The 27,852-nt window shown below is 42.8% G+C and overlaps 1 protein-coding gene and 1 long non-coding RNA gene across 4 annotated transcripts in view; one reads left to right on the top strand and one right to left on the bottom strand.

The window, feature by feature from the left end:
* Positions 1-27,852, bottom strand: part of LOC105840631 (sestrin-3) — a 172,601-nt gene that overhangs the window by 7,857 nt on the left and 136,892 nt on the right. For all 3 annotated transcript variants that reach the window (XM_028189883.2, XM_036290521.1, XM_028189882.2), the window contains exons 7-10: positions 6,763-6,933; positions 990-1,172; positions 659-899; positions 223-488 (exon numbers count right to left, since the gene is read on the bottom strand). In XM_028189883.2, coding sequence (XP_028045684.1) covers positions 223-488; positions 659-899; positions 990-1,172; positions 6,763-6,933 — 861 coding nt within the window. The remainder of the gene's footprint in view (positions 1-222; positions 489-658; positions 900-989; positions 1,173-6,762; positions 6,934-27,852) is intronic.
* Positions 6,950-26,138, top strand: LOC118646815. Its single transcript, XR_004964243.1, has 2 exons — positions 6,950-21,234; positions 21,397-26,138. It is a non-coding gene; the product is annotated as an uncharacterized LOC118646815 (long non-coding RNA).

Here is a 27,852-nt window from a genome sequence, read left to right as displayed (position 1 = left end):
CTAATCCATTACATACTACTTAACTAGGCGTACAAAAACAACGGACGCGCGCGAGGAATCATTGTTGCCGCGCGTTGTTGAATAACATGAGGGTCGAAAGTAACGTTGACGTTATCAACATAAATGGACGAGCCCAATTAAGATACCATTCACGGTGGTCTGTCGCGGGCTAACTGTTTCGTAGTTACTATAACGGCGGTAATGCGGTGCGAAGCGGTTTACCTTGGCGAAATCTTGGTAAATGAAAGTGGGATCCTCGATGAATAGACCGATGTCGGAGTCGAGAACCGAGCTGCTTCTCTGCGGCGCCGCAGCCAGTTCGGCGGACTGCGTCTCGACAGTTTCAAATCTCTTGGAGAGCTCCTCCTGCGTGATCTGATAAGACTCGGACTTTTCCGAGAGACGCTTCATACGTTCCATCAGGGTCTCCACTCCGACCTCCTGCTCGCCGACTATACTCGGCGACGACGGCGGCGACGGTATATTTTCTGTGAATCGAAAGAATTTCGGTCAGCGTAGTTATAAATTTTTGTCTCGGCCTTATATAAACGTATAAAAATTAAGCGAACGTACACACAAAAAAAGGAATATTTTTCATATTTTTCAAAGTAATCGTTACTTCATACGATTGGCGTTATTTATAACAAGTATCACGTACCAGTCTTGCCGTCTCCGTGGGGGATCTTTTTAGGGCTGCTCGTGAGCTTATCTTTGGCAGGCGGTATGTTACCACTATTGTCCTGGATATTCTTCTTGTAGTGATGGCCAGTTACGTTATCCAATTCCTCGTTAATTCCGCAAGAAAATACGAAAGACGATAACGAGTGGAAATGAGCTAATAGGACTATCGCATGAACGACCTCCGCTAAGGACCAATTATCAACGCCCTTAGTCAATTTCTGGAAATACAAACGTTCAATATTGCATCACCAATCGTTCTCGTGCGAATATTTCATGCGCGCTTATTCTGAATCGCACCCACGTCTTACCTCTATGTGCGACTTATTCAGGAGCCACGGTCTATGGGCCAGGATCTTGTTGATCTCATAGAGATCTTGCAGTTTCCCCGGAATCGATCTCAGGCCTTGGAGCCATGAGGGGTCACCGCCCTGGAGAAGGAACTCTCCCTTCTGCAGGTTTATAAGGTAGCTACATTGGTGCCTACCCGCAGCCTGAAATTACACCAAGAGATAATAGATCTCCAAACCTGTTCTCGTCAATTTATCACTCTCGTATCGTCCGCGAGTGCTTAATGCCACCCTCGGAAAATGTTTCTAACGTTAATCGTCTCTCCTAGATTACTATCTACTCCTGAATCGTATATCGTTAAAGGAGATCACGAACATTTTTCCTCTGAAAGGAACTACAACTCTAGACGCGTCGCTAATTGATTAATAAAACAAAATTAAAGTGCACATTAAAGAAACGAGAGATCCACAAATGGAAATGTTTCGTATGAAGCGCGCCTCAAGTGTTTTAAATGACGCGCGTCGTGCAATGGTGTAATATAATTACAGACAAATCAATGCGCACCCCGCGCGTTACATAATAAATCAACAAATTTATGACGGTCAAGCTTCGATGGTGCGGACCTCGTAATCTCGATTATCGTGCTTACTTCAGGCCGTACATCACAATAAGATAGGCCTGCGGAATTAGATTGCAGATAATGCCCATCGATAAGATACTACCCGTAGGGAAATAAGGGCGAACAAAAAAAAAGAGCGATCGAGCGAGTAAGCGCGCGCGCGAGTCGACCGAAAGCAATTTTGCTGCGCGAGGAATTTCTATTCGCGGTATTGAGTGCCGCGTGGATGACGTCGCGTGCATTATTGCCATCGATGCACGTGTATTTGCGCGCGTGTGTACGCGTGTGAATATCGCTCGCCCACACGATAAACGCCCGTGGTGGGTTTTCCCGCTCCACAAAATTTTCGAGGACGAGCGCCGATGTTATTGGCTCTATTTTTCGGGGGGGATGAGAAGAGGGCAGGAGGGCTCTCGGAGGACCGCTTGCCGTATGCGCGTTTTTCAATAACAAATTTCGACCGGCGATAGGCGAATTGACGGCGACGTGATGATGCATCGAAGCGCAAAATTGCACGAGGTCGCGCGCGCGGCCGCCAATATCGCGCGTTATCACGCGCGCGATCATTTTCCAGCACGTGACGAACAGCAACATCCGTTTCAAGGATGTTTGCACTACGCTCAATCCTGCATCCCCTTGCGATGAATAATCCCACGGTTTTATTTAATTAACAGCGAGGACGTTTTAACCGAGAATCATTCGCAACTGCGGTCAAAGCAATGATAAAGCCATTGATATCAAAGTCATCATCAACGAAATAATGTGCATTAGAGATAACTAGGAGGACCGAACAATAATACTGTTTTTACAAATAATATTAACACACAAAGTATGTAGTTTTGTGTATTATTTTTTGAATATAATCGTCATCATTGCCTACGATAATACTTATTTAATTCTTTTGTCGAAGAAGCTAACCGACTTTGATATTCATCTTATCCCCATCATTACACCATGAAGAAAATTTGTAAGAGCAAGTGATGTTCGAATTGCCTTAGTCACATTTTCTTAATTACATCGATCAGCTTTTCTCTTCTCCACAGAAAGAACAAAATTAAAAGATTAATAAATAAGTAGGCGACTATGGAAAATGATGGTGACTGTATAATAATTAACAAAATTGCATACTGTGTTCGCATTATTTACTTTCCAATCTTGTTAATATCACTGAAAATTATACACATGAAAACATGATGAGTTCAACGTTGAACATTTAACGTTTTAAATATGCTAATAGTCTCACGGTATATATAACATATTGCATAAAGTAGACGTTAATAATGGAGGACTTAACCTAATGATGTGGTAAGTTACTTCGTAAAAACGGAAAATCTATTTTTAAAAACTGAATATGAGTTTTATGTAGGCGCTATTATTTGGGGTTTAAATTACCTGGCGTGAACTCTCGGGCAGCCGATCTATTTATTCCCGCGTGACTAACTTTGCAAAGCCCCGCGGGTATGAAAACGCGTCAGTTTAGCACCCCTGACTCGTCATTTCGCCAACCGGGAAATCTCACGTGGGCGGCGGATGCAGCACGATCCTGTCAGTGCCGATCGATCATCGTGACAGGACATGGTAATGCCGCGTGGTAGAAGAACGGAGGAGCGAACGCAAGAGTAGAAAATAAATTGAATAAAGAAGAAAACGACGATAAAGAGAGAGAAAGAGAGAGAGAGAGAAGGGGGGAACGGAGTGCGAAATAAGGTACGCAAACAAGACATGTGTTTACCGTGAGAACGATAAATCGATCGATTCGAGAGTCACGATAAGAGGAGAGTTTGCAAATACATTTTCGCCTCCCTCTCGAGAATCTAGCGGATCTTCCGGAGGAAACGCGAGCACTTTGGCGGCGTTGCTTTCCCCATTAATAATTTCACTGGCGTTCGCCAATCTGATCGCCGTGGCGAAAAATAGAGGTGTCGGCGTCCCTTATCGCGTGATCGATCAGCATCGATCAGACTGACGCCCAATTCGTCAATTACGGAAAATAATATTACTTATCGTTTCGCGAGACGATCGTGTATCAGAGATTAACAAATCATAATTATCGAAAGACATTTACCAGCTGGACGATACCGATCCCTGTTTTTTTCACCGAGTCAGAGATTACCTCGCGAGGATCGGGAAGATGATAAAATATACTGAGAATAGTGCATTATCGCCGTGACGAGAATAATAATATGCGCGAACAATAATCGACAGAAAATGCGATATTTACAGCATCTCAGACAGTCCGATATCGATATGCCAATATGACTACCTGTACAATAATTGTAAATATGATGGAGATAGTTTTCTGAAAAGTATATTTTGTTTTGGTTTTCTTTTCCGAGTCATAAATAACATATTATTGGCATAAAGTTTCCACGTGATTCTGCATTCATGCAATTCGCTCTTCGTAATATTTAAATTATTGCTTTTTGTGCTATATGCACATTGTGTTCGACATAAATAATCACCTATTAAGCCTATTAAAATCATTGATATGATAATGTTATCAAACGTTGATAATAGCAACATTTTTATACTTGCATTAGATAGAAGATATAAGTGAACGTGAGGCAATGCGATTCACGATAGCAATGATACTTATCTTCGAACACTCTTCGTATATTTCCTTTCATTTATTCAGCATGCGAGCTGTCCAATATCTTATTCAGATAATGATTAATAATTGTGTGTGTGTGTGTGTGTGTGTGTGTGTGTGTATAAACTGTCATAATACTAGAATAAATCAATAAAAGACGAAGAATTTTGTGAATGCATTTTGTTGTTATATTTACTTCCGAAGAAAAGATCTACATATATTCTTTTTAAATAGTTATTTCTCATGTAATTTTGTCTGCAATAAGATCTGCAATCCTTTCCAGCATTAATTTATCAATAAGGAAAATAATTTAAAATAATCGTAAATCGTATTCCGAAGAAGCGCGTCCACGAGGACATTCGAGCACAATGTTTACCAGTAGAAAAGCTGTTTTCAGATACCTTATCATTTTATCACACTCATCCGCGTGTATGCCGTTTAACAATTTACTTCGTCCTTGTCAGCACAACGCTCTTCGAGATAAAATATTTCTCGATCAATCGTACACGTTGCGATGATATTTTCGTCTATCGTGCCGGACTACTGATGTACTTCTCGAATTATCAAACCAAGATTACTTTAAAGTCGAGTTCCGAGATCGTCTGAAGAAAGTGCGAAAGGTACACCATTTGAATCAACTTATTGTATATCGCGACATTTAGTAAATGTTATTAAAAATGTCTAGATATAATGCGTAAAGTTCTCAAGTCTCGAGGAAGTAATAAAGAAAATCTATCGTAATGTGCGAATTGTTTAAATTATCAGCTGAGTGTAGGATCAAGCGCTCGAAATAGCTCACGACATCCGATCACAACCGTGTATCATTCAAAGGCGGAAGGTATAACCTCGATATTATATCCTGTAGAGATAGCAGTTTTACAGTCTGCAGTCTGCGAATATTTTGCAATAAACAAAGTCGGCTGCACGGCCGCGAATGCTCGTCAAACAGCCGTTAACTCGACAATTCAGAGTAAACCAGTTTGTGGAATCTGCATACCTGCTCTCCACTGCTCTCGCGCTTATATCGCGTATCTAACAACACCGTAGTTTCTCTCTCTCTCTCTCTCCCTCTCCCCCTCTCCCTCTCTCTCTTTCTCTCTTTCTGGCTGGTTTTATACTTCATATATTACTTTTACGGAAATATATATTCAATCTCCAACTATGCATTAGCTAAATCCGAGTTAGCCTCCAGAGAAGAAGTAAGAATCTTAACTTGGGAAACGGGTTTCTCTTTGCCGTCTTAATTTTGTAAGAAATAAAAACGCGTAAGCTAAAAAAAGGGAAAAAAGAAAGAAAGAACTGGATATCTAATAAACTCGCTTCGAATTCAACTAAAGGGTGAAAAACAAACAGGTTTGCTTTCTCAAACATCGCTGAAAAATATATTTGAATACTTGCTGTATTTTGGAATTCCGAAAAACGTATTTCAGAAAATAACTGACGTTTACAGAGATCAATAAAAATCGCGCAAACCATCTAAAGAACACATTTTATTCTCATCGAGCATATCTTGCATATCGTGAAATTGTTCTTACGATTCGAATTAAAACAGGCAAATTAATTTTACTTTCTGCCTGCGCGCGGTGTTATCTAGACAAGCCTATTTCTCGCCTTACGAATCTGTTCTCTAAGCATTTGAATGATAAATGATTTATGTATTTAAAAATACGAGTTGGTCCGATTCTTAATTTCAATTAAACATTCTCCTACATGTTACTTATAGTCCACCAAACCGCTTATACGCAATATAAACAAGCTTTCTATTATATAAAAATTCAATCATTTGCGGAGAAACTAAAAAAAATTTAAATTAAAAAATAAAAAAACATTTTCTCTATCTCGCCAACCAGCAAACAGTTCTCAAATTTATATCTCAATATTGTAATAGAACGATGCCGTCATTGAAACTGCAATTATTTAAATGACATTTTAAAGATGATTCTTACATGTGCACGTTCTTACATATTTAAGAGAGATAAGATTATATAATTTTGTACAATAACCGCGGGCATGTTTTGATACAAAAATAGCTGAAAGTGAAACAAACGAGTGCGCAGATCATCGAGTAAAGATTATAAAGGAACAGTCAACGCTATTTTTCATATCTTCACCAACTGCTTTTCACGAGAACGTGTACAGCATTACGAAACACACATGCGCTGCATTTACTCGGTTTGCGATAACCTTTGACCCGCGGTGACCCGCTGTCGCTCATCGAGGGCAATCTTAGGGAACTTCAGAGAAAAGAAGACGAAGACGCGTCATTATTACACCAAAGCTTAGCTTCGCGAGCAACATTTCTCTACGCGCATAATAAATTATATTCAATAAAATCAAACAGTTAACAAAAAAGTATCCTACAATAAAGCTTTGAAAGAAAAAAGAAACGTATTTCATCTCAAATCCTGCAAATTCAGAAACGAAAGTTTCTAATGAACGAGATAAAATCTAAACTTGACATTCAGTATAAAAATCGCAATGGGTAAAAATCAATAAATAAAGTATAAAAAGTTATCTAATTTGACATAATATACCAATTACAAATTTGTTTATAGAAAAAAATAAATAAAAGTGCAATATTTACCATAATGGCAATGAGATGTCTATAGTCATAAGGAAGTGGACCATCGCCCCGAAGGATGAAATGTTGGGTCCGCAGGAAATGTTCCAGATACGTTGGATGCGAGGACATTACCCTCGAAACATGATCCAGCCTGTTGTTCTGTAGGAAAGCATCCATCAACAGGACATGCGTCTGTAACAATGAAAATAGAAACGGTGCTGTAAACAAAAGCGTGACACAAACGTATAGATTAGAGACACGTATCGAAATCGATTGATGCTGTAGGCAATCGATCAAATAACTTCTAAATAAATAAATATACTTGAAAAGTTTAAGAGAAAATCACACGAAAAGAATTAGCCAAGTTTACTAAAAATATTACTCTCGTAAAGTTTCTAAAGAATTTCATTCTACCGCTGCACACGGCGATCATTGTTTGCCCCTGCTTTGTCTAGAAATATAACAATTATTCGAGTTTCGAACTCCGCGCTTGTGGTTAGTAGTGTGTCAGGTAGAAAGATCCGTCTTTGTATTAGTATCCACGCAATAATTGGCCAGCCCAATCACGTTGTTTGGCGCCAATCCGTTATTTGTTCACACGCGCCTCGGGGCCTCGATAGTTTTCGGCGTTAAAGAGAGAAAGTACACAATCACGTTTTCACTTACACAAATCGAATGCTTTTACATAGCGCGTAAAATATATATACATACATATATATATATCATACATGTATGCATGTCTCGTAGCTTGTATCGCCGCTTTGCCGATAAAGAGCGTTAATTATATTAATATGCACAAAGGAAGGTTGGGTGCCATTAATCGCAATATTAATTACATAATCGCGTTCGCCACACGTGCGCAAATATCGAGGAGTGGGTTTCCGGGTCATCCGAAAGCGATCTACGCAATCAGGTATTTGCGTTACATCATTCAACGGTTCGTCTTTACTACTGATTAATACATCACCTCATACCTTTGTTTACACGTCTCGCGAGAGATATGTGGGCATCTAGATAGATATCGGCATAAATTACAGCTCAGCACACTGGACACGCTACATAGAGTATCGCGTTTAATGACCGTGTTATATTCTGCAACGTGTGATTGCTCCTTAATCGATCGAATAGAACAAACAATACGGAATTATTATGCGAACGTTTAAGCATGGCAGAAAAAGGCACTGCGAGAACCTGCCGTGTCGGAGAACGTGTAACTGATACATCGTTAAAAAAAATGTCACAGGTGTACTTTTTGCACGCCTTGTCACGCGAGATGCGAAAAATCACGCGGGATCAGACATTGCCTATTACAACGATAATTCCGTTGGCTTCCGGATTTCATTTTCTTCTTCTTCTTCTAGTCTTTTCCAACGCAGTTCTAATATGCAAACGATTTTGTCGATGGATAGAATATATCATTAGAAAATAAACGAGCGTTGACTGTACGTGACTCGAGTCACGTTTCACCGCGTAATGCAATTTACTAGATATGAGCTTGTTAATATTTATAGTTCCTGTTTGTCAGTTTTCCTTGCGCGCCGATATTGAAATCAACTCATCCATTATAAATATTCCGCCTGTCGGACTTATTAGCCGAGCCTTCACCGATCGGAAGAGTAGTCCTGGCGATCGATCGATCGATCGCTGACGTAATCGCATTTAGGATCGTTTCAACAAAATGCGTCGGAGTAAACGGTGGGGCGTAAACAACCATATTCGTCATGCATATCGCACGTGCTCGCAATTCGAAACGATTCGGTCAGCTCGAACAACGAATTCTTTGTCTCCCGCGCCGCGGGATTCGTTTTCACGAATGAACGGGTGAAATTTTTTATTCGCCCCCGCTCCCCCGTCCCCCTCCCACCGAGCCCTTCCCGCATCACCATCACCTCCTCTTCCGCATACGTGTAAAAACTCCTTCGCTCGAAGCGTTCGACCTTCTTGCGTATACGTTCTGGCATGCGGGAGAGGAAATAAAATTGCAGGTAAGCCTGCAGCGACGACGAATTCGCAATAAAGTCCGCGAAAGACCCTGAAGATCACAATAGCTCCGATGTCGAGACCATACGATACTATGCAAATTAAATTTCGACGACCTATTACATAAGAGAGACTTTTTGCAGAGGGGAGCCGTAGATAACCCTTGTTTTTCAGAAGAATCTAGATAATGTGAACATTTCACAAGCCACGTTACATATGTCTCGAACCGTTTAGTCATTGAAGCGTTACTAATACAGTGACGCATTGTCTACGCGTTATCTCGCTGTTTATTAACGGCGTGAAAAAAATATTTCCAGGAAACTATCTCATCGATACTTTCCATATCAGCGATCGATATTGTTATTATTGCTATTATTGTTATTCACCTCGCGCCTATATTGAAAAAACGAAGCGATAATAAAATACCAGCGTGGCCGATAACTATTCATTTAAATAACTGCGGTTCAACTTGCGGTGCTACCGTCGCGAGCAGACTGAAAGTAAGCAGTTATGACACAAATGCAGTCTACGCGCAAACATAATTTGTCCCACAATGATGTGGTCGACCTTGTAGCGGGTCGCTAACCCGCGTACGCGCGCACGCACACGCGTGAGTCGCGTGAAAAAGACTTTTCACTTTGGCGCCGGCTTTCGCCGAGGAATATTGAATGACGACCGGACGTAACGCAAGTGGGACACGTCACGGGCATCATCCGTTATAACTGACTTCTCTCACGAAGGGAGAGGGAGAGAGACGGAAAAAAAAAAAACTATCACGAGTAATAACCGAACGCACTCGTGTACGCGCACGAACGTAATGCCCGCCGTCGACCAAACGCACTCACCTCGCTCGCGACTCCGCGCGTCGACTCGTTATCATTTCCTAATCAGATTACAAATAAAAAACACCACAGACACGGTTACATAGACGTATTAATATATACACTTTCTTCGGGCAATCGTCATCGGCGCGCGGTCGATTTCACCGTGCGATACCGGCGTGGCGGTAAACGAACGAGCGAAACGAAACAGGTATTCGGATAAATGCGCCTACCTAAAATCATCGGCCGCGAAATGATTAATCAACGGCCCGAGACGGCGCGCCTGCGGCTGAGGAATTATTATTGCACGTCCATTACGGGAAAAGATTTGCCCAACTGGATGGTGGAATATCGGTCCCCGCGTGCACTAAAATCAACCATCGAAACCGAAGGGAACGGGAGATTTCCATTCGAATGAATTACAGAATAGGTCGATAAACACGCGAGTTTATAAATAAGGAAAGGAAGCGAAGAAATATGATCTATCTCTTCCTCGTTTAATATTATTCTTTGCGGAAACAAATATCAATTTGCCAGTTTAATTTGCGGAAATTATATTTATACAGAAGCATAGGTATTTTAAATATTTACGTGAATTTACGCACAATGTTCTCAAATTTCCTTTTATTGTTATTTTACGATACACGTGTTCAAACGCACTTTTCTTCCAAATTTTCGGGTTCGAAATTGAGTTTATTTTCGGCATGATTGCGGAAGCGCGCTCCGCGAGAGAGTTTCCGCCCATTTTCTATCAATATTGGCGACTAAATCGACCAGGCGGCGACACGTGGGTCGTCGATTATAGATAAACGAAAGTACATTTAATAACCGAAAGTCTCATTAAGGAAGCCAGTTCTCGAGTCGACCGATCTATTATTAAATGACGGCCGGCGTTCGTTACGGCGGAAATAACAAATTACTCAATGTCAGTTAGCCGGCACGGTAGGTATAGCCGGAGATCGAGAGAGTAGTCCGGGCACTCCGGGCACTCAAGGAAATTTACTCGATACTTTTCGACAGACTCTCGAAGACCAGGTCACCCGCGAGGATGCGTTCCCCCCTCTTCTCGCGCGAAAGGCGAGAAAGATAGCACCGACATAGAAATCCGTATATCTGATTAATTGATTCATGAATCATCGCCTCGAATGCTCGTCTCCCCGGAGATATATTTCAATAGATTCGCGCTTTAGTGGCTATTTTATAGATACGTTCTTTACGCAATCGTCGCAAGAAAGGCACGCATAATGTTAATATTAATACCGACGATTATTCAACGTTCATTTCGCTACGTAAACATCCGCTTGTTAGCTCGTGCTCGAGCCGATATTTTTCCGACTATTCTTACGTTACATTTGGCTTACGAATGTAAAAAGCAGCCAACGAACAGCCTGCTGCATCTGCGATAACGTTTCTCATCGGCAATCGACGATAATCATTAACCGTTAAACGCTGCATGTGATGCGAGATAAGTCGTTAAGTTGTTTTCAACGTCGCTCTATTTTCACAGCATATTTTTTTATCGCTAAATTAGCTATTAGATATACATCATGAACTTTCAGGGACTCCACGGAATTGCTGTTTCATCCCAACCTAACCAGAAACAGTTTCATTAATGAAGTTATTTGTATGCATATAAGCTACACGAATATTATTCTTATACATTTCCTCGCAATTTTCTCGTCACAGATCCAAGGCAGTCCGTCGATTGAAACCGGTATAATTTCGCCGAGTTTAATTTTCGAGGCAACAGATAGACGGAAATGAGCCCTATTACGGAAACGCGATGATTGGCATAAAATTCTCTTCCGCGTATCCCCATGGAAACAGAACTCGTCGGAAGAGAAAATGATAAAATTTCAATTCTCAAGATGGAGACAGATAAGCAGCGTCTATGACGTTAAGGACTCATTGAGAAAAAAAAAAATGGCGTTCAATGATTGTTCGAGGCAGAGTAACGGGACTCGGATGGGACTCACTTGGCGAAAAAATAGCCGGCTACGTCATAGACGTAGTTAGACGTTACTCGATTGACTCTCGTATACGCGATTTGGCAGCACGAGATCCTCGGCGAGCGTAGCCAGCGTGGCGGACCTTCTCTCTCTCTCTCTCTCTCTTTTTTTCTCTTTTCGAGCCCTTTTTCTCTTGGCGAAGACTCCTGGCGACCAGCCTGAGAATCGCTGAGACTTCGTGGCAAGTGCCTCCTTTCGGGCAGGCGCCCTCAACCCTCTCCTTTCTCCTCTCCTGTCTTTGAATTTCAAAGCCGAGAATTTCACGTCACGTCGAGATTTTCCTTCGCCAAGTACGCGCGCACGTTGCACGATCGGACGTCGTTCATCTTGCGAACTGCGCGCGTGTACCATGTTTTTCTGTACGTGACTAAGATAATAGGGAAGGGAGAGCATCCAAGACCCCTAGAAAGACTGGTCACTCTCGAATCGTGCCACGGTCCCCAAAGTCGCTCTTCATGAATGGCGGCTAGAAGATTATTATACACGGCTACCGTACGTGTATACCTGCGATACGACTGGTTCCCATTCACGCGGAAATTACCGGAAGAGGAGCATAAATTTTACATACAACACGTAGCAAATCTCACCCGTTTTTCATTCAGGAGCACGCAATCGCCCTATGCAATTCAAACAATGTAGCCGGCAAAAGCCGCGCGTACGTCCACTATGTCTTTCGCCGCTGGCAAGGTACGTTCGGCTCGTCTTATTGGACTCGTAACATCTTGACAGCCGCTTCATGATAAACAGACGATGAATGGCGATGTATAAAATAGCGCATCTCTCCGGCTCTCCTGCATTCATATTGTATCGTTATTGCGATATCCATACTTTATGTGTCGCGCGCATTTCTCCCAGGCGACGACGACGACAATACGACGAATATTTCTTTCCATAATGATACATTAAACGCTATTGTTCATTGTCATCCGTGACAATAATTAGTGGAACAAAGCCGCGTAAATTATGTATGCGACATACTAAGGACATGTAGCGCGAAAATATGCGGCAGCTTCGCGGCTATAAAAAAGAAATCAAATCCCGGGTGGAAAATTTCATTGACAGCGATAAAAACTACGATAAATACATGTTCTCCGACGATAATTTCATTGAGAGAGAAAGAAACTATCGAAAATCATGTTTCATAAAAGAAATCACCTCGCGCCATTATTTTGGTATTTACAGCCTTTTTAAGGTAGCATTTCACCTTTAATTATATTGAGAGATTAAGAATTTTTACGTCGTATATATGTATAGATTCTAAGATAAAAATGAACCCCTCTGATACGTCTAAAAGCTGCTAAGAGCTCGCCTCGCCCGTTATGGGCCGTTAAATGAGAAAAGCATAGCCGTAAAGTTGGAAGGTTTGAGAAAAAAATCTTCGGGGACGTAAGGAAAGTTTTCCGCGCGAAAAGAAAGCTCAGGAGAGACCGTATTTGACTTACGTGGTATAAGATTGATAAAGTTAAGATATGAATATATTAATGTATCTTACGTGGGTGGAAGAAAAATCGATAGGAACGAGGGTCCATTATTACGGTGAGCTCGCTGTTTCCGGATGGCAGGATAATGCATCGTTTCGATGCGATGGAGAGACCGCGGACTTCTTTAGAATTCCACGCCGTTCCTCCGATGGAAATCCAAATCGTCGTAGCCGAGTCTCGCGCGCGCGCGAGAAGATTGTTCGGTTGTTCGCCTTATTGGCGAAGTTCGCAACGGCGATAATGCGGAAAATTATAATTCATAGGCCAAGTGTGCCGCGCGGTTCGTGCGGCTGGAAAAGTATACACGGGTCGCATCTCCGGCGAAATTATAGCGCAAATTGCACACACACGTGGAATAATAATGTTGCGGTTCGAAAAGTAAACGAGTTCCGCACTTGGCCCGCTAATGGGGAGTCGCGCGTATCGGGGTTATAGGGCGAGGGACGCGCGTGGATTTTTAACGACGTTAGCCCGCGGCGCAACGCTAAATTTTGGATCGTATATCCGCCGGTCCTATATCCGCCCTAGGCGACCGTGTGCCGGAAAATATTCTAAAATTGAGATAGCTCGAGAGTTGGCGATGCAAGTCCGACGGCAACATTTTGGACGGAATCTCACGGCTGCATAGCGTAAACAAGATTAGACGACGCTAAATAGCGCGGTTTCACGTGGGCGCGAGCTCGGATAGCACGGGAAAAAAAAAAGAAGAAAAAGAAAGAACGGAGAGGAAAACGCGCGCGCACGTCACACGCCGACATTTATCGCGAGATCGCGCGAATAAACATCGGGCACCGCCGACGAGGAGGATCGTTGTATGTTTGTCACATTCTGAACGCCTCTCGAGACGCGAGAGAATGACGTTGCCGGCGCGCGTATCTCACACGCAAATACGAGGCCTTGCCAATCGCGCGTCACTATATTTACGTGGCTTTTTTTTTTCATTCGCGTGGTTATTTACCAACGCGAACTTAACATTTCGCTTTCCGATTGCCGCAACGCGATGCAAAGTGCAAGTGGAACGTCGTCATTGAGCGCTCGTCATCAAAACATGTTGAGTTCGTCTACGAGAGAACAGGTGACGGAATGCGGGACAAGAGTCTCGAGGAGCTTGAGGACAAACAACGAGGAAAAAAAAGGACGGTGATTTCAATTACTAATTAGCACGCCCGTAACGATGTGCGAGAAAAACGCGATATAGAGAAGAGGTGTCCAAATGCGAACCACACACGATCGAAACACCCTGTATACAAATTCAACGACACCACCGTGTAACATTGGCCCAAGTCACGAGTGACCATTAGCTTAATTTTAAAACGCTTTATATGTTGTACACGGCCCTCGTCCGCTCGCCTTCAATTGCCATAATTTTACCGACTATTCTATATGATCCATTAATCAACCGCGGTTGTCAGCGGAGGCTTGATCATGTACACGAATGCGGTTTGATTATCGACGAAGGGCGGGACCCGAGGGGCAGTATAATCTCCATAATAACCGGCGAATACTTTCAGTGTCGCGCCAGAATCGTCGCGGTGCACTGCGAAATTGTTTAACGATCGCCAGACGGGAATTATCTGTCGGGAGATGCGCCGATCGCAGATAAGAGGAAAAATTAAAAAAAAAAGGAAAATTATGTCATGTCGCGTGAATCACACACTAGTATTTTTCTAATCGAGTCTCTAATCGAAAGTCACGCCACCTGGATTATCTCTGGCGTCACACACCCACACACACAAACACACACACACACACACACACACACACACACACACACACACACACACACACACACACACACACACACACACACACGAGAGTGGCGGTAATGCAATTACTCGAAGAGCCGGCAAAACAATTAATTATTTAATAAAGCCTTTCAACAAGCCTTTCGTTAAACGATCGTTAATCATCGGACTTCGTCGTTCGTTTAAAAAAAATAAATTCAAAAGGACATATCTACTAGTTGATAAATCTCAGCAGACGGAGCAGTTGTGGAGTTGGCGCTCATTAGCAAGTCTGTTCGAGAGAAATCTCCTTATCGAAGTTTAACTATCATGGTCAGTCGCATCAGCGTCATTTCCGCGAAAAATCTCACGGCGAGACGCGTCCGTGGCGCGCTTTTACGCCTTTTTCGCCGCGCGTCTGATCTTGTTGCAATTGTTGAAACTGAAAGATGCCTTCATTACGCAACGCCTGCGAATTCAAACGATCGGTCCTTTCAAGAGTGACGACAACGACGACGACGACGACGACGACGGATTCCCATTGCCGCCGCGCGCGACCGCGCTACTTACACGCCCCATTACGATTCAATGGGCGCCGTGGTAACTTCGTTAAGCGCGCGATAAAACGGCGCGCCGTTTATTTTATCATCGGATTTGCGCGGCGAACGGCGGCGCTCCAGATCCAGGTGAACAAAGGGGCTATTAGCCTCGCGATTTATCCACGCTCCGCGCTTTGTTGTCCGGTATAATTGACGCTGTTCCGAACGCGAACGCGAGCGGACTCCGTTATAGGAGAGACCGTCGATGACGCGACGCCGACGCCGCGTACGAAAGCACGCACGTTTCATGTCGTCGCGTCGGTTTCTGCTGCTGCTCGGAGAGGGTTACTACAGTCCCTTTGCACGTCCGTTTCGACGCTAACGAAGTTGTTCCCAAGACAATACGAACAGAGTTATTCGCAAAATTTGGCGCAAATTGCCGCCGTAATGCCAAACTCGCGTCCATATGACCCTCCTTTGTCCCCTTTAGCCCTCGTACAAAGACGCGTGCAGATTTCATATTAATAGCTCCCCCCTCCCCTTCGGCATGCGCGCAAATACCGAGCTAATTGATATTCGTTTCTGACAAAAAGCACCGGTTTCAGAATTACAGATATGTTATGCGGAATGCGATCGATACTACACGTTTGTTTGCGAATATTGTTTTTTGATAGCTAATTAGAGACAAATTAAGTAGACAATTTCGCGAAATGGAAAAACAGAATACAGGTAAAAATAACGCGCGGATAACAGCTGCGCATATTTCATAAAATGCACACACGGGTTATAATTTCAAAAAAGCTAAATTGCATCACCAGCTCCCAATTATTACGTGCCGCGACGACTAGCAAGAGAGAATCGGAGTTTTTGTGAAATAAAAAAATAAAAATAAAAAAACAAATCAAAGAGCTTGAAGCTCGACCTTTTCGCCTCGCAGCAGCGAGCGACTCGCGCTATTACAGAAAAACCCAAGCGTCGTCGCCGATGAAAAGGTTCGGAAAGGGAGCGAGCTCTCCAACGCGGCTCGTTGTTACTCGCCAGATGTCGAGGGCCAAAAAAAAAGCGAAACGGTCGTAAAAGTCGTGGCCGCCACGGATCCGCGTTTGGATTCGTGGTGGCCACGCGTGCTTCGAGGGGGCTTTGAAGGAAAACATGACCCAATTTCGCGGTCCACAATTATCGCCACACCGCCACGCGTCGGTCGCAAAGTCGTGTATTATTCCCGTCACGTTTGGACACCAAATGTAAGACCTCGATTTACATCAAACGCACAGAAGGATTAATCGAAACGGGAGAAAGAGTAGCGGGTGCCGCTCGTGCCGACCGGATGTGCCGGTAGTTAAAGAAACCGGCGCTCGAAGGTGACGACACTGTTACGTAATCGAAATTGAAAGCGAAGATTAGGGTCTCGTTTCGAGACGAGCCAGCAAAAGAGACAACAATGCAAGATAGCCGGCTGAGATTTCACCGTGCGAACGTGATGCTTGTTCAGCGTATACGTTGTCGTCGTAATCGGAAGTCGTACATTTTTCCGACGACGACGACGTTCCGCGCGTCGCCGAAAGGGGCAGAGACACGACAAACAGCGTGGCGCGATAGGTAGGGCGGCGCAGCGCTTGTTTAAAAGTCGATTCGATTGTTCAGTCATGCGTGCGCGGTTTCGCAAGCGTCTGGCAGAGAGACAGAGAGTCGGATAGGCGAGGAAGGGAGAACGGGAGAAAGAGAGAGATCCTGACGTGCCCGCTTAGGACGCATGAAATGAAAATTTTATCGATCGCCGGGGATAGGTATCCATCCCTCCAGCCCCAGAGCGTAAATTGTGATGCCGCTGTGTGCGCGGGAACTGCTTTCATACGCGAGCTGCCGCCTTCGAGCCATCGCCAAGTAAATCGGGACAGTAACTCTCCGCGGGTGCCGAGCACTAAGGATGAGAAAAAATATGATCCCTGGGTGAACTTTATAAAATTCCCCGCATGAATATTTAGTGGCGTATTTCAACGGTATGGCGGCCGCGAGATGTTACGTAATGTGAATGAAACGAAAATTTCGTATATAATTTTCTCCGGTGATTTCGAACGACGAAAGGGTGAAACTGGGGGAGAAAAAAAATAATAACAGCGTGGCGCCAAATCAACATTGCGAACGAAAATCGCTCCGGTATATGCTCGGGCGTGTGATGAGCGCGAGATAAAAATATTTTCGGCAGAGACAATATATTCTGAATCTCTCCCCCTCCCCCCAAATACACACATACACGCGTGTATGCACGCATCTCTCTAACAATGTTCTCGGAAAAAAAAAAAACGCCCTCGCGCCGCGTACACGCAATCTTTCGCAGTTATTGACTCCGTTTTCTTCACTCGGCACCCCTGTGTTCATAAAAAGTTGAGCCGATGAGCGGATTACCATAATTTCCCTTGGATTTCTTGTGCGGGAAGGCGACTCTCTCGTACTAATTGTTCAAGCCTCGTTTCACCATAGGGCAAAATCTTTTCATTATCCCGTAGCGAACTCTATAAGCGTCACAAAATAATTGCGAAAATAAACCTCCAAATCGGCGCGCTGTCGACCGAGCGGCTCTAACTGAAGAGAAACGGGAAGAGGAAGGAACGAAGAAGAAGACGAAGAAGAAGAAGCTTGGAGGGGACCCGTGTCCGAGAGAGATTTACGCGACGTCCACGATCGAGAAGCCGATTATTGGGAGGAAGGCCTTGTGCCACATTGTGTATCGCGTATATCACTCCCACACGACAACATATCGTCGCGCGGCGACAACCACCAAATTTTTTTTCTTCTTTTTTTCCACCTAATAGCGCTGAGTGCTAGGAGAGAGAGGTCATTCTCCTCTTACGCAACGCTCGTAGAAAATATCTCCTATTAAATTAAACCTCGCGTGTTGTATTTCACCTCGCGAGCGAAGAAAGAGTTTCGCGTCGAGGAATATCCATTACGTATAATTTACATTAATTAAATTAGAGTCGAGGTAAAATCGCACCGTTTAAATCTGAAATCTTCTCCGCGGTACAGGCTCTCCTAGGCAACCAGCAGGTGTGGCTCGTTGTAGTAAGATAGAGGAGTCGAATCGTTTCGCAGGAGAGAAAGTTTGATTGAATCGCGACTATCGCGGCAGCGGGCGCCTCGACTTCAATACCTCAGCAGTACCTCTCTCGACGAACGTACAAACACGCCCGATTTCATCGACCACCACTGTATATGTACGCGGGGCGAAATGAGGGAGCCCCCGACGTATCGGTTAAATTTATTCGCGCCGTTTGCGAAATCGAGCGCGAGGCGACCGCCAATGCGAGCCAGCGGGAGTATTATCGTAATATCCGAAGCGGGTAAAATACGCGCGCACGTGTGTGTGTGTGCGAGGAGTGCCGTTCAATTCGAGAGGAACCGAAAACCCACCCCCGAATCGACGTTATGAGGAGCGCGATGTAAACGTTAACTCGACGGCCAAATTGTAATCGAATAAAATGCAAAATAGTTGCGTGTCCGAATGACGTTATTTTACACCGACTGAATTTGCGCCGCCTATCGTTAATCGTCTCTCGCTCTCGGCGATTATGAAACGCGGCAATTTATTTTTCGTTTATCGATATCGACCAATAGGGATTGTTAAAGTGACAGACGTTAATTTATTACTCGATTTTTTACGTCGGAAAGAAAGAGCTTGGAAAAAAAATAAAAGATACAATTTTTACTTCTTTTCTCTCTCCCGCATCTTATAAGAGCCATCGGTGTCGTTGCCTAATAATATTCAGTTCTGCCAGAGAGGACACCCGAAGACTTTTAATATCGTTTACAGCGCGGTGAATTTATTCGCAAATTATTGCCCATTTCGCCTTTCGAAAACTGTTGCGTACAGAATTGCCGTGAGTCGGTGAATGGACATGAAAAGAGAGGAGTTAATGGTAGCCGATTCGCGAAATCGGGCGGCCGTTAATAGCGATAATGATCAACCATCAGTACGGAGAAGTAACTCCATCGAAGATATGGAGCAACGTGCCAATTACGTGCGAGGGCATAAAGCATGAATTAAAGTGGCATAAAGAAGCGATGGCTTTTTACTGCCGTGCCGACGTGACCGAGGAGGTGGCGGGCGAACGAAGAGAAACGGGGAGGGAGGCGGTCGGAGTGTCGTAAGAAGCGGAAGGGAATGATAAAATGTAATGTCGCGCGTCTCCACCTACGCGGGGATTAATTGCAATCCATCGCGATACGGCTTAATTAAGATCAACAATTAAGCGGACGGTGTTGCGCGCTCTCGCGCCCGCCGTGTCCGACAATTGGACGTATCCAACAATTAGCGGCTGTTCTCTCTTTACCGGCGTTTCCCACAGACGGCCGATTAGCCTGCCGCGCGATCCGAACGATAGGTATGTGTGCGCCGAACGTGCATCGTATGCATAACAACGCAACCGCGGTATCAGCCGCGTCTGCGAGCGGCAGATGCACGGGTGTCCCGAAAATTTGCGACATACGAAACGATTTAAGGCCACTTGCCGAGTAACACGTTTCTCGTGTACTACTGCAGCAGTAAATCGCTTCCCCTTTCATTCACGCTGATACTCGATTTCTGAAACACTGTGTGTGCAACACGATTGAACGACGTACCGACGCTCACACTTACGCACGCATACGCGATGGCCATTTCTAATTAGTCGTTATTACAGGTGTGTCAGTTGTTACACCGGTCGGTAAATCGAAATCCCTAAAATAACTTAATTTTCTTGACAAAAGCCAAAGTGATTGATAGATCGGAGTAAAAACATGACACAAAAATTATCCTAAAAAAAGTTTCATATCATCGAGTAAACAACCTTTCGCTTTTATTACGAGATAGATATTTGCATGTAAGTTTCATTGATGCCATTAAGAAATGTCATTTTCTCATATGTCCAGCAATTCAATATGTCCATAATTGTAATATCGTGGAATAAACGCATATTTCACTACTCATTTCACGTTTATTTTCCGTAAGCTTTACCTTCTCCTAAAACAAAGGGATATCTCGATTTCATAACCGACCACTCCAAGGTCTCATTTTTCAGATCCGTCCGCTTCGATAGATAAGAACAGAAGCAATTGCTTTTTATTTTATGTGACTCACGTAGTTCCCGAGCCCCGGCTCGTTTGGGATTGTTATCAGAACGGCTGTAATAGACGGATCTATCAGAAGCAAACCCCGTAAAACCCTCCGTTTTCGATATATCACTATAATATTATAGAGAAACTATTCGGCAAAAACCTCCTTCAAAACAACTTCTCAATACACTACGTTACGATGTAATAAATTCACTAAAATATTCCGCGAAAATATCAATCGTATTATTTCACCGGGATTATCAAATGTACATGCCTGCGAATTATGTCTATTTCATCATCCATTTGCGAGGTCGCCGATCCCGCTTATATAACGAGAAAAAAAAAGAGACAATCTGTACTTCCATCAACCAAGTCGACATTCCGCGGTCATCGACATTTTTTTCGTGTGTTTGCCATGATTGTGATAACGCTTACTTTTCGGCGCCGTTTATCGGGAGCACAAGCAAACAGCATCATATTATTACAAGTGTCAACAAAAAATGTCATATCGGTCGGATGTTTCGAACCGTGCCGTAGCAAATGCAAAAGAAAATTATTGAATTTCTTTTTTCAAATACCTATATATATATATAATAGGTATAAGAACAAAATTGTGAATTTTAATAATTCCTTTTATAACACTAATAAAGATAAAAGGTAAAGAAAGAAATATTATTTAAAAACTAAAGCAATAATTTTTTCACTTTTGCTCTTAACGAAAACATCCTCTTGTACATTTCTCTTTGTATAAATATGGTAATTTTTCTTCAGACATAATATGTACGAGCAAACGAACAAAGGGTTTTAGGATCAATATGTTGAGAAATTATTTTTAAAAATATTGTGTGGTTAGTATTAAAAATTTTACGTTTACTATTTATTTACATTTACATTTCCCGATTTCTGTTTGATTCTTGCCGGAAGAAAATTGTTCACGATGTTACGCTATCGATAGATAATAATGTGATGCCACGACCCAAATATTTAAAGCACTTGTTTGATTTTTATAGGAAACCGTTTCATATGTATCCTACCTTGCGCTGCTGCTTGTACGAGGATACAGTTTTCTCGGAGGACTTCCTTTCAACTAAAACGATCAAACGATCCAGCGGTGCGCCCGACCGTAAGACGGCAGTGCGCCGCGGGTTATGGCACTTGTTTGCCTGGCCTAAAACAACACGTCTCCTCCGCCTGCGAGCAAGAGTGTGCCCGGTCTTATCACGCACGTGCGTACACACGTTACGCGTGCGAAATAAGAAGCACACGCGCGCGCCGCGTGTGTCGAACGGAACTTACGCATGAATCTCCAACCCAGCAATTTTACTTGAGCCGCGATTAACACAAAACACTCCGCTGACTCGCATGGAGCTAAATGGCACGAAATGATGTATTAATGCGTACTTCGAGCGTAACACGCAAACAGAATGATTTATCATCAAATATACATGGGCCGAAATTGGATGAGTAAATGTTCGCTCTCTGAGCGAGGGGGACAAGTGTACAAGGCATCAAAATTAGGACAGGTCTAATGTGTGCGTAAAACTGTAATACGTCGTACATTTTGGTATTCTAAGATAGTCCAAGAAAAACGTAAGGCCATTTTGAGCGGAGCGGATCAATTATCGCTGCCGTGGGTCACTAGACCGACTCGCTCGATAGCGAAGGACGTGTAAAAAATATCTCCTCTTCGGCAGAGGGAACAACATGGTGGCGATAAAGAAATTAATCTCGTACGAGATTTATTGCGACCATTGTGGCGCGAAACACCGCGCTAAATCTGGAGTAATCGATGAAGAATTGTGGAAGAAAGTGACGGATATCCGCGCGATTTAATGATAAATAGGGGCGACTGATAAGGCTCTCTTTCCATTAGAAGGAAGCAGAAAATGTGAGCAGGATCTACTGAAATTACCGTAAACTTGTAAGAAAATGCGATTGACATAACGATATTGAAATAAATTTGTAACAGAAAACACAAGTGTCTATTATTTCGTGCAACAGAAAATATAGCCCCATGCATTATTATATTTCTTATCAAGAATCCACTTTTTAATAAAACAATTATTAATTGAAATATTTTAATGTAAATTTTATTTTATGATAGTGTTCCTAATTTTATAGAGTATCCTAATTTTATAGAGTATCCTATACTAAAAGAATGATGCAAGAGCACCCAATTCGAGGATCATCTTACACGCACACGCACGCACTCCTACACATGCATGCACGCACACGAAAGTGGTTTTCCTGTCATAACTTGTTCGGGGTGGTTAGGAATTCCATAGGTCGATGAAGGGCTATTCATCCTACACAATAGCGTAGATACAAATCGTTATACCTTGCGTTAGAAATCCTTTTCAAATCAAGAGAGAAAGAGAGAGAGAGAGAGAGACAAAGATCGATCACCGGAGTCTTCTTTTATCTTTACGTTAAATGTCAACTTTGTATATTTTCCTGCTATATCAAAATTACTGTTACGATTACACGTTTTCGATAACGTCAAATAAATAAGAGCAAAGTCCCTACTGCAAAGTTCAAGATAAACGCGTGTGCATCGGAATAATGCACTCATTAATCTAATTTCGATGATTAATTTGACATCCAAGTAAGATTCGGATAAGAAATAAATATTTCTTCTTCAGACATAATATGAGTACATCATGTATTTTCTCATCATGTATTTTCTTTCAGTACGGCAAAAAAAGAAAGCTCGTCTTTATCATCCGGATCTTTTATTTTGTAATAACTACGCCACTGTCTTGAAATCGTGTGGATCAGTTCGACAGTATAAACGCCATCCGCTGCGACTGAATAATCGAAGGTGCGTCTCGGCTACACGTGTCAACGTTACAACCATCAAGGACGCCCAAATTCTATCTCTGTGCGCCGTATTACGAATACCGATTGACCGATTATTATCGACACGATTCCTCTCTTTCGACCACTTAAACCTTCGACCTGGGTCGTGCTCAAGTTTTTAATCGCAATTTCGAGCCACTGGAACCAGTCCAGGACCTATTACGTTGCGCTCGTTCACCACCTATTATTTTGGAAGAGACCTATCGGGACAATCATGTATTATGGGAGGACAGAGGATATCTAGAATAAACGTTGTTTCTTTCTCCCTGGTGTCCCATTGTCTTTCATGTGCGATAATAAAAAAATACAATAATTATATTATCAAGAATATTCCCGAAATTTCTTTTTACTTTAATCTCCTAAAATTAATGTCGCACAGAAATAAAGTATGCAAATAATACGTACTTTTCTTTCAATTTTACAATAATACAATTAAAATATTATATTTTAATTATAAACACGAATACAGATTTAAATTAATTTGTATGAGGACATATACAAATATAGCTGATGTCATACTAATAAATGTGATAATGATGCTCAATACCGGCAGAATGTTTGAGAATTATCCAACGACACGAGCAAACAAATTAATCAGCAGGAAGCGAACATCTTTCTCGCTCTCTCCCTGTTGAGTCGAGTCACGCGAGTGATCTGTGCTTCGGGACGTATCTACCGATATCAGCGCGGGGCTCCCAAGGTCGTTCGGATAAAATCCGATAATTTAATTCAAGCGGTCAATTTTCAGAGCGCGCGTACTCCTTTCTCCTCCCTTATCTCTTTCGCTCTTTCACGGACGCTGACTGCGTCGTCATAGTGTCGTCTCAAGGAACACATCTCCGCGACGCGAAGAAAGATTGCGAATATACAGGGTGATACCCAACTGATAAAACCAATTCATTCTTAATTCGTTCGTGATATATTTTTCCAGCTAAAGTATCTGAATTAAGTTCGCCGGTTCCGTAACAATTGAAAATTTACCCGATAAAGAAGAATCTATGCTCGTCAAGAGAGAGAATAACCCGTCATTAAAAATTAAGAGCAGAATTTCTCTGGGATATCGTGTAAAAAAAGGGGAGGAAAAATAAACTCAGCTGAAAGTATAAGAATGGAGGTTGGAAAGCGGCGGGAAAAAGGGGAGAAACGACGAAGAGGAGAAGATCGCGCGAACAAAGGAAACTTTGCGAGTTCGATGCCCCTTTCTTATCAGTAAATGGCACTGTTATAGTCAAGGCAGTGGAGGCGGCCGCCTGATTGGTCGCTGGCGAGCTCGACGTCATCGTATCGATTGCCGGTCTGCCACGTGACAGCCAGACCTTTCTCTCTCTCCTATATTCTCCACTCTCTCGGTCCTCGGCCCTCGCATCGCACTTGGGACATCTTGTGTCCCACTGGCCGATTCAAGACCGAGGTACACAAAGAACCTCGCTCGCTCGTGCTGATCAGAAAGCGTGAGAGCAGTTTTTCTGGTTTAGCCGCGAAATTGCGACAAGTTCGAAATTTCGGATAGCGCGTTCGAAATATCAAATTACCAACTACAAAATGGCATTCGTAAATTTACAGGATGAAATTTTAAGTCTCCCAAATTTCGAAAGTCTATAAAATCGCATGTGCGATACGGATGTGCTCCGGAGTTTCTCTTTGAGCTGTAAGAAAGCCAAAGTCGGACGAATTTCTGGCCAAGGTCTTGAATTCTTCCCAATCTGTCCACACGAAGAGTACCGCTAGCGCGACTCCTAACAACAGCCGCAAACTTCTATTAATACCGCCAATAAAGTCAACACCGTTTCGTATATCAAAATTCTTAGCGGTATATTCTCAATTCCTCGTCTGCCAAATCGACGATATTATAGTTTACGTAATCACTAATTGGCATTTTATCGCGATGGCAGCAAAATTTATCGCGACGAGTTCGCCCACCAGGCACTAAATAAAATTTAAAAAAAAGAGGGAGAGAGAAATGAAGACTCGCACCCGGTTCTGAATCGTTCGCGTCGAAGAAAGAACCCTCGTTTCTTATTCAGCTTTGACGTCGACGTTGTGACGTCGCGAAAAAAAAAAGAAAGAAAGAAATCGTGAAGAATCTCGCCGGGGAAGTAGAGCAGGGGAGGAGACGAGGAAGAGGGTAAGTATACGAGCGAGGACCGAGCGAAGGCAGCCTATGACCGGACATAAACAACGTTGAAAACCAGAACTCAGATCTCCGAAACCAGTTCCAACGCCTGGAAAACAATTTTACGACATCGGAAGGGGGAGGGGGCGAGGACGGGAGAAAGGGAGAGAAGAAAGAAGAAAGAGAAAGGAGGGTGGGCGAGAGCGGAGTTTATTTCCGCCTTAGGAAGGGTCCGTTCTCCAAGGACGAGCGAAAGAATATGCGTAGATTAGGAAACACAAATCTTCCTGAATATGCAAAACGGAGCAAAAAATATGAAAAATTCAGGCTGCTGCGTTATGAATAACAGCGCGAAAGATTCCATTGCGCGCGAGATGCCCGGCGCCAATATATTTAATGAAAATATTCAGAAAACTAAAAGAAGGAATGCAACGTGTCTCTCATAATGTTCTGTCAATGATGAGAGATCGTTTCTTCTTTCCATCTGGGAATATCGTTTCATCGACCGCGAACACCCCACGTAACAGCCGAGATCTTTCGATTCTCGTACGCTGGCGGAGGAATGAATTTCAAAAGGAGGCTGCACGATATATATACGGAGTAATCGTGACAGATACACATCTCGACGGAGGAGTACGAGCGAGAGAAGAGAGAAGAAAAAAGAGTGGAAGATTCGATAACCGTGTTCTCGTATCCCGGCGAGGATACCAAGCCACCACCGCCGGGACGTATACTTGTCAGGCTTGTGTTGAAGGATACGACGAGGGGGAGAAAAAAAAAGGTCGGAAGAGGAGAAAGGGAGGAAAGGGAAGAAAAATCGAATCCGGTGGCGATGAAAATAGACGAGCCGCGTCTGTGATATTGTGCAAAGGCAGCGGCCTTAATTCCCCGCCTCTTGTTACAACGAAAATACGATGGATGCTTGCGCGAATTTCTTTTTTTTTCCGCAAAAAATTGAACCAACAGCATTCGATCGCATAGCTAACTATCTGGTAAGCAACAACAAGGAAAAGTTAGAGGTGCGAAAGTAAACAACACACACACACACACACACACACACATGTCCATTGTTCATAATGACGAGACTGCCCGAAGGAAGCTAAGTAGTAGTAGTATTTTTTCCTTTTATGTTAAAAAAGGATTGAAGAGAAGAATAAGGGCTGGTCGTATCAACGATTCAGAGATTACATAATTGCGGTTACATAATTAACACGTTCATTTCAGCTAGAAAATTAGCAACCTAAATCAACAATATGCTATCTAAAAAAAGCTGCCAATGGCCTTTTCTGGGTAATTAAGGAGTCGATCACCTTGACTTGAGATGTTTCGCTTTTTTTTTTGCGATAATAAGTAAAGACAACGATGCGTGAAAAGTGCGGACGATCGAAATGCGCGGGAAGTATTACATCAGCAGCGAGTAAATCTTGATTCGGGTTCTTTCTTATTGCTGCTGGGTCCCCTGTCTTCGATCGGCCGAGGGAAGGCGAAAGGTGTCGGTGGAAGACGCGAGAAAAGGTGAACCTCCGCAGGCACCGCCTCTCCATGAAAGACGTTTCAGAAACGTACCTGTCGACGCCTAAAAGAACCATCTAACAACGATAATATAAGGTAGCCAAAAATTTCAAAAATTAAAATTATTGAAATTGTTTTCATACACATGCACATTTCTTTCTCTCTTATAACTTATAAATCTTTTTAAAATATTCAACCTATTTTTAATTTTTATTTGTACTTTTATTTGTTAATCGTCAAGGCACGAAAAAATAATTCACGGACAAACTATAAATTACAACAAAAATAATTTCAAGTTGGAATAAAATCAAGTTTAAATGAATATAAAAAGTTCAAATTGGTGTAATATAAAATTAGATTATATCATTGTAAATAAAATTTGTCGCATTCGTTCTAAGAATTTTACGATGAAAAATGGTCGCACGTGATCGAGCCATGAACGTTCTATTGCGGGATGTCTCAGGGACGGAACGCTTGTTAATTCGATGTTGAGACTCGGGCTGACGAAAGAGGGATGAAGCTGACGCAAGATCGAGAATACTCATCGAAAATACTATCTCGCGGTTTACTCCTACGGAGGACAAGTTATACGAAAACACAGCTGTTTCCTGAAAGCACGCAATAGCGCCTCGCAATTTCACAGCATGTTTGGCGCAAGTCGTAAAAATAGACAAGGATGAATATTCACGCCGACTTTGTTTACGAGGTATCTTAGAGGCTCCTAGAAAACAGTTTAAATTCGTAGCTCTGAACGGACGCTAATTCAATAGCCGTAAAGTAGCAGACTACTATTCTTATACCGGCCAATAATTTAATCATCGTATGCGGGACTGACAACAAAGCAATTGAGCATGCGTACAAACTGACTGGTGGAAGGTTGCGCGATATATATAGATAAATCTTAAAAATTATGTATATGTCGAAACAACAATATAATAAAGAATGAATCGCAGGTTTGCGGTTTTTTTAGTTTCGCAAGTTT

This window comes from Monomorium pharaonis, chromosome 8, assembly GCF_013373865.1.
Source record: "Monomorium pharaonis isolate MP-MQ-018 chromosome 8, ASM1337386v2, whole genome shotgun sequence".
NCBI classification, from domain to species: Eukaryota; Metazoa; Arthropoda; class Insecta; order Hymenoptera; family Formicidae; genus Monomorium; species Monomorium pharaonis.
The sequence above is the reverse complement of the archived record's forward strand: the minus strand, read 5'-3'. Positions and strand labels throughout refer to the sequence as shown.